The 22,520-nt window shown below is 33.6% G+C and overlaps 1 protein-coding gene across 1 annotated transcript in view; it reads right to left on the reverse strand.

Moving 5' to 3' along the window:
- Positions 1–22,520, reverse strand: part of LOC139490038 (uncharacterized) — a 78,118-nt gene that overhangs the window by 29,599 nt on the left and 25,999 nt on the right. Inside the window, exons 2-3 of the mRNA XM_071276890.1 lie at positions 12,776–13,036; positions 9,706–9,975 (exon numbers count right to left, since the gene is read on the reverse strand). Coding sequence (XP_071132991.1) covers positions 9,706–9,975; positions 12,776–13,036 — 531 coding nt within the window. The remainder of the gene's footprint in view (positions 1–9,705; positions 9,976–12,775; positions 13,037–22,520) is intronic.

The following is a 22,520-nucleotide window of genomic DNA, read 5'->3' on the forward strand; positions in this document are numbered from 1 at the left end:
TGGGGTTACTAAGAGCATATACATTTTCTATTTTCGGTTGTGTAAATTTCTAGTCTAGGTTTTTTACCCTATCTATTACACAATAAGTATTCACCATATTCAACTGCTCGATTCAACTCAAATGCGCATCAGTCTTTTTATTAGCTAATACATAATATTTATTGCGTTCTTTCTGTTATTAAAAGATTACTTTGGTAAAAATTTACATATTTACATGAAAAAATCGTAATTTCGCTTGGAAACCTGAATTGAAAGGCTACTAATGATCTATTAACTAGTCTCAATGAAATAAGTTCATAACTTCTCTTCGCTTCTCTTCCCTATGAAACTGATTTGGTAAATTTAAAACAGATAGTCCCAATCAAATGGAAAAATCATCAGAAGCTCAAACACATCAAACGAATGAAAAACAACTGTCATATTCCTGACTTGGTACAGGCATTTTCTTGTGTAGAAAATTTTGGATTAAATCTGGTTTCAAAGCTAGCTGAACCTCTCACTTGTATGTCAGTCGCATCAAATTGTAATACTGTATCGTCATCACATGACGGTCATCTGTATTAAACCCTGAGAAGTCTTCTTCCATTTTTTTGTATGATCTTGTGTTATTTTAGTGGAAGATATTAGCAAGCAAAATCGAGGGAATTGTGCAAATGATGAAACAAGCATGACATTTAGTACAACGCATCATTATCATATACTAAGTGGGTTTTTCTCAGTTTGAAATACTGATATTTTTTTTTTTTGACCTTCTTTAAGTAAAAAAAAATTATCAGGTTTGGTGGCTACATTCCCGACATGTGACGTATTTACTAGAAATAAATACTTGATATATCTAGGGTTTTCGCATGCGCGAAAATGTAACAAATTTCATTCAATAATATTTGAACTATTTACTATATATTGAGTGTTTTTTTTATTTTTAATGATATTATGAATTGGTATGATAACATTCTTCAAGGTTATGATACACATGCGTTTAACAACTTTGCGCATGCGCAAACTATTTATAGACATGAAGAGCGATTTGCATGCACTACCAGGGCACATTGGTATAAATCGTAGTTCATTTCATTACTCTAAAAATCGAGGCTCTTCTAGAACTGTTTAAGTAAATGTAACTTCTATGATGCCACTGTTTGAAAACATGACCATTCAGTTGCAATGATCGGGTATTCGATGGATAAGGCGAAAAATGCGGTTAATCCCGGACATGAATTGTTACTGATGATGATTTCAGCTTTCCAATTGTGAACTTTCCATTTCTAAGTAGCAACATTCCAGCAGCACCTGCATACGGGGTATATATCTCCCAATTGATACGATATTCCCGTGCTTGCATTTCCTATCATGATTTTCTTGATAGAGGTTTGCTGCTCACAAGGAAGCTATTAAACCAAGAGTTCCAAATGGTGAAGTTGAAATCATCCCTTCGTAAATTTTACGGACGCCATCACGAGTTGGTTGACCGTTATGGAATAACCGTTTCACAAATGATATCGGATATGTTCCTTACGTCGTAACTACAATCCCCTTCCCTTTCATGAATATGACCTACCGAATTAGACTATTTACCGGATTTGTAATCACTTAAGCAACACGACGGGTGCCACATGTGGAGCAGGATCTGCTTACCCTTCCGGAGCACCTGAGATCACCCCTAGTTTTTGGTGGGGTTCGTGTGTTTATTCTTTAGTTTTCTATGTTGTGTCGTGTGTACTATTGTTTTTCTGTTTGTCTTTTTTATTTTTAGCCATGGCGTTGTCAGTTTGTTTTAGATTTATGAGTTTGACTGTCCCTTTGGTATCTTTCGTCTCTCTTTTACTGCAGATCAGCCACTTTTGGTAATGGCCTGATTTGTACGGAGAAGATTATTTTATCGTCATGTTTGGTTGATTGCACATTGTAATAATTCTTATATGATTTGCATATCTATAAATACTTGAACGGGATTGGTCAATTACATATTTTTCCTTTGGTTTACACTTCAATAAACCATGTTTCCGAAACTACTTTCATAAACTTCACTGTGATCTATTCATGCGCAATACACATACATGTAGTGATCCCGGGATTTTCAGCAAATTGAGATTGAAAAACAAAAAACATAAAAGTTGACTTGTTTCTATTTTAATGCATATAAAACATAAAAGAAATAATGCCTTAAAACTTTGAAAATGTACATAAAATTTAAATTCATATAAAATTCCGGGAAAATTCACGAATGATTTGGCGAATTTACGTCATTACAAAATACGACGTCATACGATGGAAAACTTTCAAACGAAAGATTATTTCGTTACTTGTACGCTTCAAATTCGGAAAATACCTAATTAAAATGAAGTTTTTGAGGTAGGTGCTATATCATTTTAGATTCTGTTACATTTATCAGACATTTATGGTTTTTAGAAAGTCAAGATGGCGCCGTACTCCTCAGTTACGACATGCCTTTGAGCATGTGATGGTAAATATAGTCATCAAACAAAAAATGTTTCTAAAACATCGGAAATATTTGACTGAAGAATTATAAAGATTACACACATTTTTTATAGAGGTTATTGATGTGTAAACCGGGGCGATTGACTCACAAACTGAATAAAACTTCGGACTTTTATTCAGTTTGTGAGTTAATCGCCCCGGTTTACACATCAATTACCTCTATAAAAAATGTGTTTAATCCTTTAATAAAATTCTGTGTATTTATTGCGTCATAGTGGATGGACATGTGTCCTTACTGACGCAGAAATTGCAACATATAGAACGGTAGATTCTTTTTATGTATGTTCGAATGTGCCAAGGACTAGACACGTGCATCAGATAACTGCATGTGTTTTGCTGGAATTGTTAATGTCGGCTTACGAAAGCTAAACGCAGAAAAATTGAGAAAATATAATTATGTCATGACTCTGTGACGTTCAATGATTTACTAGACTGGTGTAAGGAAATAGAGACATCTCAATAACAGTTTTATTCCTGGCTTTCAATTATAAATTAAGAACTTCTTGTGCTTTTGGTAGTATGCTCATTTTATGAGTAAGATTTCGTACTTTACAAACAGTCCATATAAAGCATGATACCGGATTTTGTTAGGTCTTGATCGTGTAAATTATGCTTGATCCTTTCCGATCCATCTCCGAGATATGGCTTCCCTCTCCGAACATCACCCAACCCACAAGTGGCAATGAAATTTGAAAATTATAATTTCACTGTACGTAAGACCAGCAAATGTTTTTCTTATAGCACAATTGATCAGGCACAAAAATAGAATAATACAATTGTGAAGGGCGATGTTAGTGCAATAAGTTTTACCGAAGATCCATTTCTGACAGATGGATGGTAGCTGCATGTACCAGAAGTCAGTAGACTAGAAGATGAATTTGAAAGATCTGGTGGTTTGAGTCATTCTACAACAGATGATCGACATTATGAAGACTCGACGAAAACCCAAAAGGATTTCTTTAAAAACTTCAAAGGCTTTGTAAAGTGATGAATGAGTTTAGAAATCCATTTCTAGAAGAGTCGTCAGATTTATAAAAAAAAAATACTCTATTAAGGAAGTTGTTGATTCAAAAGCAGGTAAGATATGTATATAAACTCCAAGATACTGGTCCAAATAATACGAAAATCGGAAGTTGTACCTTAAAAGTGATTGCGATATCTTTTCTAGATTTTTCATTTCTTGTCACAATAGACAGCTTGATTTGGACTTTGTCACAGGATGTCACTTTACACAGTGGTCACTTTAAATCGCTGCAAATGGATATACTTGAAACATTTTTGCGATTTTCTGATCAAAATTATGAAGCATTTATCGTTGATGGGGCAGCAATGGTTAATTCCAGGCCACCAAGGGCAAAACTATTTAATGATTATGCAAATGATGTTATACTGCCTGACATAAAATCTAACATCGATAAGAATTCAAGAGTAGACATTGAATTTGAAGTTTACTAGATGAATAATTTAAAGGCTGTGACAAGACAGAGGCAAGGGGCTTGTACTAGACGGAGGTGTTGGTTCTGGTAGAACACCAAGGGGTTGGAGTAGTTTTCTCCTTGAAGATGACAACGAAACAAAATATTTCATGTTTCTTAACGACAGAATTGCTTCTTTAGAGATTAATAAAAATATGTATGTTACTCATGGTGAAAAAAATTATTCGTAATTTCAATAAGGATACTTCCCAGCTATCCCCTTGTAATCATGAAGAAGCAGATACACAAATGTTTGTCCATGTCGACAAGATTATGAAAATCGTTGTTAAAAGAAATGTAAGGTAGTTCTGACGCAAATGTAGTAGTATTAAGAATCGCAGCACTCGCAAAATTAGGTGGTACAAATTGTGGATCGGTTTTAGTAAGGAACTAAGACTTTTGATGGCTTCCTGTACGTGACATATCAAATGCGTTTGGCCCTCGTGTAGCTGCTCTTCCTTTCTTCCATGTATTCAGTGCATTCAGTGGATGTGACTCTTTGTTGGATTTTTTTGTGGGAAAGAGAAGAGTCAGCTTGGCTGACTAGGGAAGTACTTACAGATGTAACGGACACAGACATGGACATCATAGAAGCATTTGTTTTCATCCTGTATGAAAGAAGAACATCATCATTTGCTGTTAACGAGGAATGATGTGAATAATTTACCAGGAAGCAGCGGCATTGTGATGCAATTTCGCCTACAAGAGGTTTTTTTCCGGAGCACATCAAAAGAGAAGCATATCAAGGAGGACATGTTTGGGCTCAGTCTGATAATTGCATTCGACAGGTACATGTACCAAGTCATGGACACTGGAATTGGATAAAAGAAAAAATAAATGGCAGTTGGAAACCGCAATGGACTTCTTTGACTGCCGTTGCATCCTCGTGTCAGACACTTTTGAAATGCAAAAAATCCAGCTGTGTTGGTAACTGTAAATGATCCCGTTCTGGCCTTCCTTGTACAGGTTTTTGTATTGACAACTGTCAGACAAGCAATCCGTCTTTCTAACCAAACTAGGCATTTAAGGATGTTCGCTACTCTGTTTAAAAATAACAAGCTTTTCAAAAGACCGTTTTGAATTGAAAGTATATAAAAAAATAAACTAAAAAAGCAGAAAACAAGAATGTGTCCCCAGTACACGAATGCCCCACTCGCACTATCATTTTCTATGTTCAGTGGACCGTGACATTGGGGTAAACCCTCTAATTTGGCATTAAAATTAAAAAGATCATATCATAGGGAACATGTATACTATGTTTGAAGTCGATTGGACTTCAACTTCATCAAAAACTACCTTGACCAAAAACTTTAACCTGAAGCGGGACAGACGGACGAACGAACGGTACGACGGACGGACGGACGAACGGAGGCACAGACCAGAAAACATAATGCCCCTACTACTATCGTAGGCGGGGCATAAAAAATATCTACTGTTAATTTTTTAGATTTGTCATTTTTAATTCATATCACTTCAAATATCATAGTTGCAAACTATAATCTAGAGCCTGTGTAGCATACCTGTTATCCATAAATTCATGATAAACTACCTCGACCAAAACCTTTAACCTGAGAAAGAGCTGTTTCACACAATCTCATTTTCATGTTCAATGAATCATGAAATGTGGACCAAAACCTAAATTTGTAGTAGTTTTTAGAAATTCCCAATCATAATGACTATGTATGCAAAGTTACAAATGGATGCAAATATAACTTCATGATAAACAACCTCGACCAAAAACTTTAACCTGAGAAAGAGCTGTTTCACACAATCTCATTTTCATGTTAAATGAACCATGAAATGTGGACCAAAACCTAAATTTGTAGTAGTTTTTAGAAATTCCCAGTCATAATGACTATGTATGCAAAGTTACAAATGGATGCAAATATAACTTCATGATAAACAACCTCGACCAAAAACTTTAACCTGAGAAAGAGCTGTTTCACACAATCTCATTTTCATGTTCAATGAACCATGAAATGTGGACTAAAACCTAAATTTGTAGTAGTTTTTAGAAATTCCCAATCATAATGACTATGTATGCAAAGTTACAAATGGATGCAACTATAACTTCATGATAAACAACCTCGACCAAAAACATTAACCTGAGAAAGAGCTGTTTCACACAATCTCATTTTCATGTTCAATGAACCATGAAATGTGGACCAAAACCTAAATCTATAGTAGTTTTTAGAAATTCCCAATCATAATGACTATGTATGCAAAGTTACAAATGGATGCAACTATAACTTCATGATAAACAACCTCGACCAAAAACTTTAACCTGAGAAAGAGCTGTTTCACAAAATCTCCTTTTCATGTTCAATAAACCATGAAATGTGGACCAAAACCTAAATTTGTAGTAGTTTTTAGAAATTCCCAATCATAATGACTATGTATGCAAAGTTACAAATGGATGCAACTATAACTTCATGATAAACAACCTCGACCAAAAACTTTAACCTGAGAAAGAGCTGTTTCACAAAATCTCCTTTTCATGTTCAATAAACCATGAAATGTGGACCAAAACCTAAATTTGTAGTAGTTTTTAGAAATTCCCAATCATAATGACTATGTATGCAAAGTTACAAATGGATGCAACTATAACTTCATGATAAACAACCTCGACCAAAAACTTTAACCTGAGAAAGAGCTGTTTCACACAATCTCATTTTCATGTTCAATGAACCATGAAATGTGGACCAAAACCTAAATTTGTAGTAGTTTTTAGAAATTCCCAATCATAATGACTATGTATGCAAAGTTACAAATGGATGTAACTATAACTTCATGATAAACAACCTCGACCAAAAACTTTAACCTGAGAAAGAGCTGTTTCACACAATCTTATTTTCATGTTCAATGAACCATGAAATGTGGACCAAAACCTAAATTTGTAGTAGTTTTTAGAAATTCCCAATCATAATGACTATGTATGCAAAGTTACAAATGGATGCAACTATAACTTAATGATAAACAACCTCGACCAAAAACTTTAACCTGAGAAAGAGCTGTTTCACACAATCTCATTTTCATGTTAAATGAACCATGAAATGTGGACCAAAACCTAAATTTGTAGTAGTTTTTAGAAATTCCCAGTCATAATGACTATGTATGCAAAGTTACAAATGGATGCAAATATAACTTCATGATAAACAACCTCGACCAAAAACTTTAACCTGAGAAAGAGCTGTTTCACACAATCTCATTTTCATGTTCAATGAACCATGAAATGTGGACTAAAACCTAAATTTGTAGTAGTTTTTAGAAATTCCCAATCATAATGACTATGTATGCAAAGTTACAAATGGATGCAACTATAACTTCATGATAAACAACCTCGACCAAAAACATTAACCTGAGAAAGAGCTGTTTCACACAATCTCATTTTCATGTTCAATGAACCATGAAATGTGGACCAAAACCTAAATTTATAGTAGTTTTTAGAAATTCCCAATCATAATGACTATGTATGCAAAGTTACAAATGGATGCAACTATAACTTCATGATAAACAACCTCGACCAAAAACTTTAACCTGAGAAAGAGCTGTTTCACAAAATCTCCTTTTCATGTTCAATAAACCATGAAATGTGGACCAAAACCTAAATTTGTAGTAGTTTTTACAAATTCCCAATCATAATGACTATGTATGCAAAGTTACAAATGGATGCAACTATAACTTCATGATAAACAACCTCGACCAAAAACTTTAACCTGAGAAAGAGCTGTTTCACAAAATCTCCTTTTCATGTTCAATAAACCATGAAATGTGGACCAAAACCTAAATTTGTAGTAGTTTTTAGAAATTCCCAATCATAATGACTATGTATGCAAAGTTACAAATGGATGCAACTATAACTTCATGATAAACAACCTCGACCAAAAACTTTAACCTGAGAAAGAGCTGTTTCACACAATCTCATTTTCATGTTCAATGAACCATGAAATGTGGACCAAAACCTAAATTTGTAGTAGTTTTTAGAAATTCCCAATCATAATGACTATGTATGCAAAGTTACAAATGGGTGCAACTATAACTTCATGATAAACAACCTCGACCAAAAACTTTAACCTGACAAAGAGCTGTTTCACACAATCTCATTTTCATGTTCAATGAACCATGAAATGTGGACCAAAACCTAAATTTGTAGTAGTTTTTAGAAATTCCCAATCATAATGACTATGTATGCAAAGTTACAAATGGATGCAACTATAACTTCATGATAAACAACCTCGACCAAAAACTTTAACCTGAGAAAGAGCTGTTTCACACAATCTCATTTTCATGTTCAGTGAACCATGAAATATGAACCATGAAATGTGGACCAAAACCTAAATTTGTAGTAGTTTTTAGAAATTCCCAATCATAATGACTATGTATGCAAAGTTATAAATGGATGCAACTATAACTTCATGATAAACAACCTCGACCAAAAACTTTAACCTGAGAAAGAGCTGTTTCACACAATCTCATTCTCATGTTCAATGAACCATGAAATGTGGACCAAAACCTTAATTTGTAGTAGTTTTTAGAAATTCCCAATCATAATGACTATGTATGCAAAGTTACAAATGAATGCAACTATAACTTCATGATAAACAACCTCGACCAAAAACTTTAACCTGACGGACGGACGAACGGAGGCACAGACGGACGGACAGACGAACGGAGGCACAGACGGAAGGACGGACGAACGGAGGCACAGACGGAAGGACGGACGAACGGAGGCACAGACCAGAAAACATAATGCCCCTACTACTATCGTAGGCGGGGCATAAAAATGGAGGGTCCGTGTGCTTGTTTTCGAGATATAAGCCGTTGAAAATTTGGCGGGAAATAATTCTCTCTAGATTTTTCTTTCACTTGACATTGGCACCTTTTTTGTTTAAAAAACTATGAAAAAATAACAAGGATTTCATAAGATTTTGAAAAATGGCTTTTTAAATAATATGTAATAAAAATATGAAAAGAAAAGTAGGAGTTGATAGGCAAATTTTGTTAATGTTAATACATGGATAAAACCAGAGGATTCCGAAAATCTGGCAAAAATTCAAATAGTAGAGGAGCAAACATCCTTAAACAAAGAAAGTGATATCACTAGTTAAGTTGATGAAAATTTAAAAAAAAACATTTTTAAGGTTTTTGCCGCCATTTTGGAACTGGAAATCACTCTTTTTCTTCATTTATGTGTTGTTTTGTCAAATTAAGGATCTGTAATTTACGTTTTATCAAAAATTACATTGGATTAATATACCTATATTTACAGCTTTCAAGGATTTGCGAAATGTAGTCAATTGGATATTACGCCATTTGCAAAATGAGCGGTGGCCATCTTGAAAAAATGATTTTTTTTATGGCCAGCAGCTGATTTTTTTTTAATTATCATTTAATGAACCTTTATACCAAATTTCATGCTTGTATCACGATTTGCACAATTATTTCCATAATATCTCCCACTATTTGTGTGATTTTGTGTTGTTGAGACCAAGATTTGTTTCTATGTTACCAATCTGCCTTTTACTAAATCTTAGTCATTCAACTAAACATTATCACAAAATATATTTATCAATTATTCTGGGTATAAAGTTTATAGTTTTAAAGGTGGTTTCATTTACTTCTGATCAGTATTCGAAAAAGCTTCTGCTATGTAAAACCAAATCTTCAGATTTCTAGTCTCAGAACATGTATTCGGTTATTTTCTATTTAAATATATTGTTAGATACTATACCTTTACACCAATATTTTACTTTGATGGATCTTTGATGAAATAGGCACAATTCATTATCCTCTGGATTTAAGCAAACTGTTTTATCGTTGCACAAGAGTCTTAGGGACTGTTTAACTTCCGTTGTTTCGCATAAAGGACAACGGTTTTCGGTTTCAATTGTTATATCAACGATTTCAATTATATTGCAGAACCAATAATCGTCGCAATTTATTTCGGAAAGCCTTGATGCACATATTGTTCTCTTTTTTTTATGGTAATACCATTCTGTACCTTAAATAGAAACATGACACAACTAAATACGTTTTGCTAAACCGTCACGAAAACCTATGCTTCTGATACCTTTAGATATTATCTATAATACTAAAATAACGAGGTCCAATTTGTCAGCCGTCATCACGTAAACACGATGAATCAAAGAATTCAACTTTATATATAACTAATATAGTACAATGCTGTTGATTAAAAATTACACCACTCCAGACCCTTTTGTTTTCCACATATTTAATATTGCCAATAATTAAGAAGTTCCGGGTTGAATCCGATACCGATACCAATAGTATATTCACCTGTTAACTATTACATTATCTGTACGTTCCGCATCTGACAGGCGCACCACCAAACGCTGTATTTAGGATTTTGCTATATACACGGGTCGTAATCACAGGGTTGACACTACTAAATTCAGTCACAGACCCGCGATATCACGGGTGTGTTCTAGTGATTTGTAATTAGTACGCAAAACGCAACTTTTGTTTACATATCAGTGGCGCTCGGGTCAAAATAGTTGGAAGGCCAACAAAGAAGTAAGGTGAAGAGAATTGAACTGAAAATCTGAAAAGTTTAGCTAAATAAGACTTAGGGCAGTCATCCCATTTGTGTAGATAAACCATAGTTTTCGAATAATTCAACATGTTATAACATAAAATGAATGTGTTTAATTTTTTGTTCATTGGCTAGAGGTAAAGGGGAGGGTTGATATCTCAAAAAACATGTTGAACCCCGCCGCATTTTTATATCTGTCAAAGTCAGGAGCCCCTGGCTTTTGTTAGTCTTGTGTTATTTATAATTTTATTTCATTTATATATTTTGGAGTTTGGTATGACGTCCCCTATCACTGAACTAGTACTCATTTTTGTTTAGGGGCAGATGAAGCACGCCTTCGGGTGTGTGATTTTCTTGCTCTATTGAAGGCACTTTGGTGGCCTTCGGCAGTTTTATGACCTTTAGTCGGGTTGCTGTATACATGACACATTCCCCATTTCCATTCTCAATTTTACATGAATGATGGTTTATGTCAACACAAAAGCACTGACCACTGGGCTGATGTTTACATCTGGGAGAAGCGTACCAGCAGCATAGGCATCGATTCATTTAATGATAACAAGTATAATTTGCGACACGAGACGCTCGTTTTGTCTTTTTGTCGCTCATCGGTGGTGCTCGAATCAACAAAGTTCGAATTCCAAATCAAATGCGAAGTGCATTAAAAACAAAAAATGCCAAAATGTTGTGACAAATAATATCGAACTATCTCTTGTTGTAGTAAAACCTTAGTGTTTCAAATAATACAACATTTATTACACAAAAGTTTAAGAAATGCAAGCCATTGTCAACCAGTTTTTACCGGGTTTTCTGTGGGTTTTCTTCTCTTATGCTGTTACGCGACTGTCAAAGGTTATGTAGAGTTCAGCACTCACAAACAAGTTTTAGTTTGCCACATTCCTTATATATGTCAGTTCAAAATCAAGAAACTGCAATTCAGTGGTTGATGTTGATTGTTGTCTCTCAAATTGTTTTCGTTTATTTAGTATTAATTTGTCATAAATCAGACCTTTGTTTTTTTTTTTTTTTATGTTTGTTTGAACGATGTTATATGTTTGTGTGGCATGGGTAACCATACTGCATATGCTTAGCTGATTGTCCCCCAAACGGCGACATATAGTTGCGTCATTTCACGTCATTTGGATTCTTATAGATAGTTGTCTATTTACCAATTGTAAAGTTCTACTCATTTATTTATTTTAATATGGAAACTCTTTAGTGATTGTCACGATTTGTGGTCATTGGTACTCTAAAGATATTACAAGTTTCTGCTTTAGCACATGCGCTCTTATAAGTAATTATTAATTTATATGTTAGGAAGTAAATAACTATTGACACCATTTAATAAGAGTTCAAGTGTTTGTGGTGTTTCGCTAGCAAGTGAAGTTAATCTTCAGAAAACATTTCGTGATCATTAATAGTTTTGATCTCAACACATAAGACGTGTTTTTTTTTACTTACATACGTTTGCAACTAATTACTGTGTTTTCGGACTGGTAATAATAAAAGTCACTCGCAAGTCGTGTTCCTTTTTTTTTTAGAGGGGGCATCAAGACTGATCAGTACAAGTTAACATTCAATAAGCATTAAACGAATAGTAATTATAATTATTCGTGTGTATGTGGGCGGGGGGGGGGGGGGGGGTAACCTCCGATTTTTCTTGTCATCAAGCGGCTACTACAACTATTTTTATGATATTATCACCAAAGCATTAAAAGATTTTAATTGTACTATTCATAAAGACTATCATATTATCATGAATGGAAAATGTTGCAAGTGTTCAAAAAGCCATTGGTATATATAGAAGACTGAACTATTACATAATTATATTATTCAAAAATACATTTATATGTTTGTGCAGTCTCTATTGACATTATTCAAAATCATAATTATCAATAATCAGTTGAACTACAAATATGTCAACATCTATATGGTTACGTGTAGTACCTATCGAATTAGACTTATCGCCGGTTAAAAACTAACATGCCATTGGGCAACACGGCGGATGCCACCTGTGGAGTGGGATCTGCTTACCTTTCTAGAGCACCTGATATCAACTCCCTCTTTTTTGGTTGGGTCCGTGTATTATTGTTTGTATGTTGGACATTTTCCTTTTTACCCATGGTATTGCCAGTTTATTTTCGACTTATGAGTTTTAAAGTACTTCTGGTATCTTTCGACTCTCTTTAAGTTAGTATTTTTATTTTTTTACAAAATTAGTTTTAAGAGAACCTAAAATCAGACTTACATTTACAAACATATTGTACTTGTATATGTCTAGGTGTCCTTTGGCAATTGTCAGTGAAAACTTCGGTAGATGGTATACTGCAGTTATTATTCCCAACACAATATGTTCTTAGTTTTGAAAAATAGTTTCTCTGGCAAACATCCTTATCGGATTCTTTTTGACATTCCAATCCATCCATGGTAATATCGTTTATCACTACCATTCTTTTCTCTGGGCAACTTATGTTGAGATGGTCAGTATACTCACAAAACAACTCCTCTTCTTGAAATAAAAAAAATATTCAATACCTTAATGACATTATCTGTCCTATTCATGCTTCAACAACCCAATGTTATTTTTCATTTATAAAATACATTAACGTACATTAAAATTACAAAAAGCCAAAACAAAATCTATCAACAATGCATGACATCGTTATAATATATCAGCAAGTCGGGCGTATAGTAGACTGGATGCCGTCTACTTTCCCATCATCATGCTCTCCGAAGACTACCGATGACCATAAATTAAACCCTATATAAATTTAAAATAATATAAATAGACAAATAAGCACGTGCAATCGTATAATTGCGATTGTCTAAGTCTCATTAATTTCGTGTTATAGATTAAAGACATATGTAAATCATCGTTTAACATATACTAGTACAGTCAACGAAATACTTGTTCCTGATTGCACCCTCGTTTTCTATTCAAATGATAAAAGTTATCAAAGGTACCAGGATTATAATTTAGTACGCCAGACGCGCGTTTCGTCTACATAAGACTCATCAGTGACGCTCATATCAAAATATTTATAAAGCCAAACAAGTAAAAAGTTGAAGAGCATAGAGGATCCAAAATTCCAAAAAGTTGTGCCAAATACGGCTAAGGTTATCTATGCCTGGGATAAGAAAATCCTTAGTGTTTCGAAAAATTCAAAGTTTTGTAAACTGGAAATTTAGAAAAATGACCACATTATTGATATTCATGTCAACACCGGAGTGTTGACTACTGGGCTGGTGATACCCTCGGGGACGAAACGTCTACCAGCAGTGGCATCGACCCAGTGGTGTAAAAGTTATACTAAATTCTTTTATTTTAAAAGAATGGCCCCGGCGTTAAGGTTCATGTGGACCCTATGGCTAAAATGGCCGTATTTTCACCTCAAAATTACTCTGAGTACAGGCAAACCTGTGCATCTGGAAAAGTTTTAAGGCATGGCATGCCCTAGATAAATAGAATTCAAATGCAATGTATGATTTAGAAAATTCATAACTTAACTGGATTTTGCCGTACACTTTTTTTCGTCCCTGCAGAAGATGATAAAATTAACAAACAGTTGAGTTTACCTTGATATGGTCCACTCAGGTACACAGTTTAAATAACCAATTATTGTCAGGTATCTATTGTCCATCTCATGTCCATGTCAAGCAATACAGCTCACTTCAATTATTACCTGTGGGGAAGATCTCAAACCTGTTTCCCAACTTAGTTTATTTTGGCACCTTCTGGAGGAATGAAAAAAAGTGCACGGCAAAATCCTGGTAAGTTTTTATTTTTCTAAAACATAAAACATATTTGAAATTTATTTATCTAGGGCATGCTATGCCTGAAATTTTTTACAGATGCGCAGATTTGTCTGTACTCAGAGTAAATTTTGAGGTGAAAATACGGCCATTTTAGCCATAGGGTCCACATGAACCTTAAACATATTGGCAGCTTGCAAATTTTGTCGCAGCTCAGTTCAAATTAAAGATTCCAAGATTCCACGATTACGGATTTAAATGAATTTGATGAAACTTTTTTGTCAAATTTAAATCAAACTGACAACTAATTGCAGACACATTATAACTACGTATGATCCGCTTTTAAAAATGTTTAAAATGATCGTATTTTAATGTGTTTATAGATTATCGTTCATCATCTCAACGAGATTGATTTTCTCGCTTGAGCCGGGACGGCGAAAGCGAGAAAGGCAATTGAGTTGAGATGACCAATGATAATCTGTTTATCGCTATTTTAATATCACGACGTTGTCAATTTCATGTCAATTTCGTTAGCAACACCACGGGTCTGCTTAGTTTCTAGCGATATTTTTCCATCTCAAGCGAGTAGCATGATATGAAAAATTATCACAAAAAAAGATCAAAGGAAAAATGCACAAAATAGCGATAATAGTCTTTATACTTGTAGATAATGGCCCTTTTATCATCAAAGATAATAAATGTATATTCTCAGTATAATAAAATGGGTAATCTAGTTATTTTTTATTATACGTGTAAACTTAGTCTATATCAAATTTTGTTTTTAGAGGTTTATTGATTGATAGATACATTAATAGAGGATAATAAAACAAATGCACTTATGTGCAGCATAGGTGACTTTATGGTACAATGAAAGACTAAATTCTAATTGTATTCAGTCTTGTGTTAACATGTTTTGTAAATTTTAGAATTATGTAGAAAATAGTTACGGATGGTACATATGTGATTATCTAACTTGAAACTTGTTGGAATTTTGCAATTGATAAGGGGGCGCTACTTCAAGCACATGTTCTAATATCCAGCCTCTTTTCCAAATTGCTGCCAAAGGAAGAACACATAGAAATTTAGTGACATTCAATTTTCATAAAATATTTCAATCCCCTCCCCCTCCCCCTTCTTCCACCTTGAAAAGTGGTTTGTTAATTGTTGAATTGGATGAGGATAATAAGAGCGGTATCTGCTCCCAAAAGTTGAAATGTTACACTATTATTAACAAATTTAAAGTCAAGGGGAGATAACTCTAAATTGATTGACTTTTCAAAAAATTCAATTTCAATAATTGATGACATTTGTCTTTTCATTTATTACATAATATGCTCATTGGTTCAGACTGTAATGATAGTATTGTATATTTAAATTCATAATTGGTACATGTACTTATAATTGTAGTGTATGCAAATTTTATACATGTATCTTTTGATATGATTGATTTTGAAACATAAACTGTCACATCTGTGGCCTGCATCATCATAATATGTGTTAGTTGTTATTTTGACTTTAGCGGACCATAAAGGTTTTTATAAAATCATATAATGAAAAAAAACTTTATTAAATGTCATGCGTTTAGATATCTTTCTGACTTTACCTCCATTCATTTATATAAAGCTCAAAACTAACAAATAGGTATAATCTATTTTTAAAATTCCATATTTAGTCTTAATAGCTTTGAACTTTTTGTAAGTTGCTGAACAGGATAGAGACCAAAAAAAATATTATACAATTAATTAAATTAAAGCCTTTGAATGAGGTCGATACAAGGATAAATTGACCTGAACGAAGTATATGGACTGAGGACGAAGTCCGAGGTCGATATACTTATTTGGTTCGATATATCCTGTATTGACCTCATTAATGAGGCTTGTATAGGGTATATTGGGATACGGGATATTTGCCATTTTAATTTTAGGGATATGGGATATTTGTCCTAAAAGTAAATTGGATATGGGATATTGATGCATTTTTGAGTATATTGAATTTTTAACATGAAAAAAAATAAGAGGAATTAAAAGTTAAGTACAGAAATATTTACATCTCACTTGATAAAACTGCCCAAAAAAGTTTAATATTAAAGGTAATTTTAGTGCTTTGTTGATTTTCATTGAGTTTATGGTCGTTTTATTTAAAAGTCATCCAAACCCACCCCAGCAAAAAGTATTGATCTATTTTCGATATTTATAGTCTCATATGTACTGATAACTTTAAAAGTATTTGGTTTGCTTTCCATACTTCGTTCCTTATTGTTAATTTTCCTTTTTTGGATGGTGATGTTCCTTTGGCACTATCTTACGGTGTTTGTATATCACAACTCCTCCGCTATGCCCGTGTCTGTTGTAACGTTTTGGATTTTAATAAACGTAATCTATGTATTACTGGTAAATTATTAAGTCAGGGGTTTCGTTACCACAAATCACTTAAAATCTTTACTAAATTCTTCCGTAGATATAAAGATTTGGTTTTGAAGTTTGGTTGTACCTGTAGAAAACTTATTTCTAACGCGATAGCACATCTCATTTTTACAGAGATGTTGTTTACCGTGCCGTTGGATGTTTGATGTGTAATGATTGATAAATTAGTCTCAGATGCATTACTTTTTTTATTAGTTGTTATTGGCTTTGAACTAGCTGTCAGTAACTGGGAGTACTCTCAGATCTGTACTTAGTGTCTTTTTGTTGATGGGATGTACAAGTACTCGGTCAAGTCCACTCTTTTTTTTTCTTTTTGTTAGATGTATTTCTATTTGTATCCATCTGATGAGTTAAGCCTTTTTCAACTGATTTGTGTAGTTCGTTCTTATGTTGTACTGTTACACCACTGTCCCAGGTTAAGGGGGGAATTGGGATCCCGCCACATTCTGTATGTATGTGCCTGTCCAAAGTCAGGAGCCTGTAATTCAGTGGTTGTCGTTTGTTGCTGTGTTACATATTTGTTTTTTGTTCATTTTTTTATACATAAATTAGGCCGTTAGTTTTCTCGTTTGAATTGTTCTACATTTGTCATTTCGGGACCTTTTATAGCTAACTATGTGGTATGAGCTTTGTTAATTGTTGAAGGTCGTACGGTGACCTATAGTTGTTAGTTTCTGTGTCACTTGGTCTCTTGTGAAGAGTTGTCTCATTGGCAATGATACCACATCTTCTTCTTTTTTTATATTATATGCTCATATAAAATTGAGAATGGAAATGGGGAATGTGCCAAAGCGACAACAACCCGACCATAGAGCAGACAACAGCCGAAAGCCACCAATTGGTCTTCAATGTAGCGAGAAACTCCCGCCGGAGGCGTCCTTCAGCTGGCCCCTAAACGAATATGTATACTAGTTCAGTGATAATGGACGTCATACTAAACTCCGAATTATACACAAGAAACTAAAATTAAAAATCATACAAGACTAACAAAGGTCAAAGGCTCCTGACTTGGGACAGGCGCAAAATTGCGGCGGGGTTAAACATGTTTTTTGAGATCTCAACCCTCCCCTATACCTCTAGCCAATGTAGAAAAACAAACGTACAGCAATACGCACAGTAAAGCAGTAACTGACATGCCAGCTCCAGACGTCAATTAAACTGATTGAAAGATTATGTCTTCATCATATGAATATCAGGCACAATCCCTCCTGCTAGGAGTTTAGTATTATACCATCATGAAACATATGAGGAGAACATAACCCGTGTCATGCCAACAACTGGCTTTAGTATAAATGTGTTTAATTCCGATGCAAAGACCCTATAAATGAATCAATATTAAAGCCAAAATATGCAATCTTTAATGACTTGACAACAGTATCGTAACTATATCCCTTCTTAATAAGTCTGTTTAAAGGTTTTGTTAGCTTTTGAAGTGAATACTGACATTTTGGTGCTTTGTAAAGAATATTACCATAAAAGATTGGATGTGAAACACCTGAACGTATAAGATGTCTGCATGTTGAGTTATATTTACGAATGATTTCCTTATACCGATGATAAAATTTAGTAAATGTGTTGACAAGTTTGTGATATCGAAAACCCTGGTGTAATAATTTTTCAGTAATACATACATTTCTCTCGCTAAAATCTAATACGTTGTTACATACACGAGCTAATCGTACAAGTTGAGATATATAAAAACCATGAGATGGTGACAAGGGACCGTCACCATCTAAAAATGAATAATTCACGATAGGAAATGAAAAATCGTCTCTTTTATCATAAATTCTTGTATTTAGCTCCCCATTAATGATATAGATATCAAGATCGAGGAAAGGGCAGTGGTCAATGTTAGTATTAGCTGTATTAAAAGTAAGTTCAACAGGATAAGTTTCTTTTCAATACATACTGAAGTCGTCATTATTGGGAGCCAATATATCATCCAAATATCTAAAAGTATTGTTAATTTTTTTTATCAAATGTTGTTTCGATGGGTCTTTGCTGATTTTAGTCATAAATTGTAACTCATAACAATACAAAAACAGGTCAGCAATAAGTGGTGCACAGTTAGTCCCCATTGCAATTCCAATAACTTGATGATATACGGAATCTCCAAAGCGAACAAAAATGTTATCAAGTAAAAATTCAACGGCAGATATAGTATCAAAGCATGTCCAATTGACAAAGTTCTTTTGTTTGTTGCTACTAAAAAATGACCTAAAAGAGTTTGAACATATGTATTCGCATTCTGACTTTTAAAAAAAAATCATTGGTAATTTTCTTGAAATAATCATAGATTTTTGTTAGATGTATCCATCTGATGAGTTGAGCCTTATTGTGTCAATATTTTTATTCGTTTTGATGCTTTATATGATTACGGGATGTTTTCTAGTGTTTTACCACTTATTTTTTACGTGGCGAGGATCTTCAGCGGTCTCCACGTGTCACAGATTGTAATAGATTATGGACCAAGGGTAGTCCGAGATAGCTCTGATGTGTAACGGCTGTTTTGCAAGACAAGCTGGGCTGGGGGACGTCAGAGCACATCCCATATCAAAAAGTAGCGTATAAAATGGATGCCTCGTTTGAATTTGAAATTATCTCTTAAATAGCTTTTTAAAAGCTTAAACTATGTTAATAACGAATAATTACTAAATAATCAATGTAAATTAATATATTTTTCTTCTATTTCTGGTGTTTTGAGGAAGGAAATGAGAAAAAAAGTAACAAACATATTGTGATCTATGAAATTCATAAAGTTCAAGATCGCAGAGTCAAATTTTGTGTTATTTCTTTGCAGAACAAGGGCTGTGCAAATTTTGCCTGCTGTAAAAATATTACAACAGTTAAGTTTAATGTAGGTCGTGCATTAGCAGAAATAAAATTGAGAATGGATATGGGGAATGTGTCAAAGAGACAACAACCCGACCAAATAAAAAACAACAGCAGAGGGTCACCAACAGGTCTTCAATGTAGCGAGAAATTCCCACACCCGGAAAGCTTTCTTGTGTTAAATTTTGAGTTATTGAACTTGCATGCTAAATATCCACTTTTTGATATGGACGTGTTCTGACGTCCCAGAGTCTCAGCTTGTCTGGCAAAACAGCCGTTGGATGTCAGAGCAATCTCGGACAAGAGACAGGGTTGAGTCCTTCTGTTCTTTCTAACATAGATTAACGTGTAGGATGAAGTTTCTTATCAATGAAAGAAGAATGCTATCAAAATGAAATTTTTCAGTCCTATACATTTGTATATGCATCACGGTTTGAACAATTAAAAAGAAAGTCTGAAATTAGACCTCTTACACTAAATTTATCGTTTATGATCTTGTTATAAAAGGCTCTAAGATGGAACACTTCATCTTTTGGACACATATATTCTTATTTAACACTGGAAGTATGCACTGTAAATTTCCTTTATCACAGTTTGTTTTCCCTTTATATTCTAGCTCAACAAGGAATATAATTTTAATCAAATGTCAGTATTTTGAAAATAAATAATATAATTTCATAATTTTTCAGTCAAAATTGTTGAAATTGTGATGATGAGAAAAAAAAATGGGCTTGGGAATGAATTTATAATGATTTTTTGGGATATTTCAAATTAGTTTTAGGGATATGGGATATTTGTAAACAATATTTATTGGGATATTAGGGGTAAACATTATAGGAATATGGGATATTGGGATATTATTGATACCCCCCCCCCCCCCCCCCTAAACAAGCCTTATTAATAGGCTACAATTGTTATACAAGTTTTAGCTATCTAAAAAGCTATGGACTGCTTCACTCTACCCTAATTTAAGGTAATATGTGTGCATGTGGTTGTTATTAAATTAGTTTTGGAAATGTGGTATTTTTAGATATTGAATGATTGATAAAAAAATTGATGTTCTTTAAGCGTGGGTGCATGCGTTATATATCCATGCTTTTAAAAAATCTAAATTTCTTGTTGAAAATTAAAACCATTATAAATAGACACGATTCTGGGGGTGTGCCTAGATTGTCAGAAGTTATAAACTACAGATAATGCATTTTTGTAAACATTGTATATGAACATTGTTTCGCAAAGCAAATCGTGCAAATTGCAGAGTAACAAAGCAAATAAACACGTATTAATAATTGATATTTCATTATTGAATTCATTTGTGAAATGTATCTATACAATTAAACGAGAAGACCTCATTTTGTGTGTCGCTTCTCTTCCTTCCACAATAAATTAATCCTCATGCCTCTGTGTTCTTTAGGTAACATGCATAGTCGCATTTGTCATCCATTCTTATGATTATTCAGGTTTAGTTATTTTGGGAGAAAAACGACAAAATATGTGTCCGGATATTGTTTCCGTTATCAGACTGACTTTTAGTCATAGATAAGACTTCCGGTTTTAAACGCAGGTGGCAGTTAGGTCCGCTGCTGTATGCCCTGAGGTAATCGGTGCCCTGAGGTAATCGTGGTAATGCGCCATTGATTAAATACGCACGAAAATATAGTTCTTATTTAGATAGATCTTAATACCAAATTTTAATGTGACCAAATACCAAAGATGTCAACAAACTTTCCAAATGATTTTATTATTGTATTCACCGATCATTTATTTCGTATGTACATGTAGGGTGGGGATGGCTGGTAAAATTATAAACTTTTTTTTTTTTTTTTATAAAAGTTCAATTAATGATCTGAAGTATTCATTCATGACAGGGTTACCTGAGGTAACCCCAATTATAACAACAAATACAACCATTAAACTCAAGTCAACTGAGGTAACTTTATATATACATCACATAAACAATACAAATCTATGAAGTCCTACATTCTAAATTAAGAAATTGTGTTATTAAAATATAAATGTATACACTAGCAAAGTATGTACTAAAAATTCTTTCATAACAGGGTAACCTGCGGTAACCCAAACAATAACAGCAAATACAACCTATTTAACTCAAGTTAATTCAGATCACCTTTACATATACATCACATAAACAATATAATTTCAATGAATTCCTACATAACAAAAGAAGAAAATGGTTTGTTACAGCATAAATGCATATACTAGCAAAGTATCTACTAAGTATTTTGTTATGACAGGGTTACCTCAGGTAACCCATACAATAGCAACAAGTATTATCCATTGATATCAAGTTAACTAAAGTCGCTTTTCCGATATATCACATAAACAATACACATCTATGAGGCCTACATGTAAAATAAAGAAATTGTTTGATTACAACATAAATGTTTTCACTAGCAAACCATCTAATAAGCATTCTTTATAACATGGGTACCTGAGGTAACCCAAGACATAATTACAAATATAACCCACTTAACTTAACTGAAGTAAACTGAGATCACCTTTACATGTACATCAAATAAACAATACAACTTTCATGAAGTCCTACATTTAAAATAAAGAAGTTTGTTTATTACAATAAATGTAAACACTACCAAAGTATCTACGAAGTATTAATTCATGACAGGGTTACATGAGGTAACCCCAATAATTACAATAAATACAACCCATTCAACTCAAGTTAACTCAGGTTACATTTATATATACCTCGCATACACAATACAAATCTATGAAGTCCTACATTTTAGATTAAGAAATTGTGTCATTACAGAATAAATGCATATACCAACAAATTATCTACGAAGTATTCTTTCATAACAGAGATACCTCATGTTATTTCAAAAATAACAACAAATATAATCCATTCAAATTAAGATAACTAAAGTCGACTTTCCTGAATATCATATAAACGATACTTATCTATGAAGTCCAAAATGAAATAGTAAATGGTTTATTAGAAGTTAAATG

The sequence above is a fragment of the Mytilus edulis genome, chromosome 9, assembly GCF_963676685.1.
Source record: "Mytilus edulis chromosome 9, xbMytEdul2.2, whole genome shotgun sequence".
Lineage (NCBI taxonomy): Eukaryota > Metazoa > Mollusca > Bivalvia > Mytilida > Mytilidae > Mytilus > Mytilus edulis.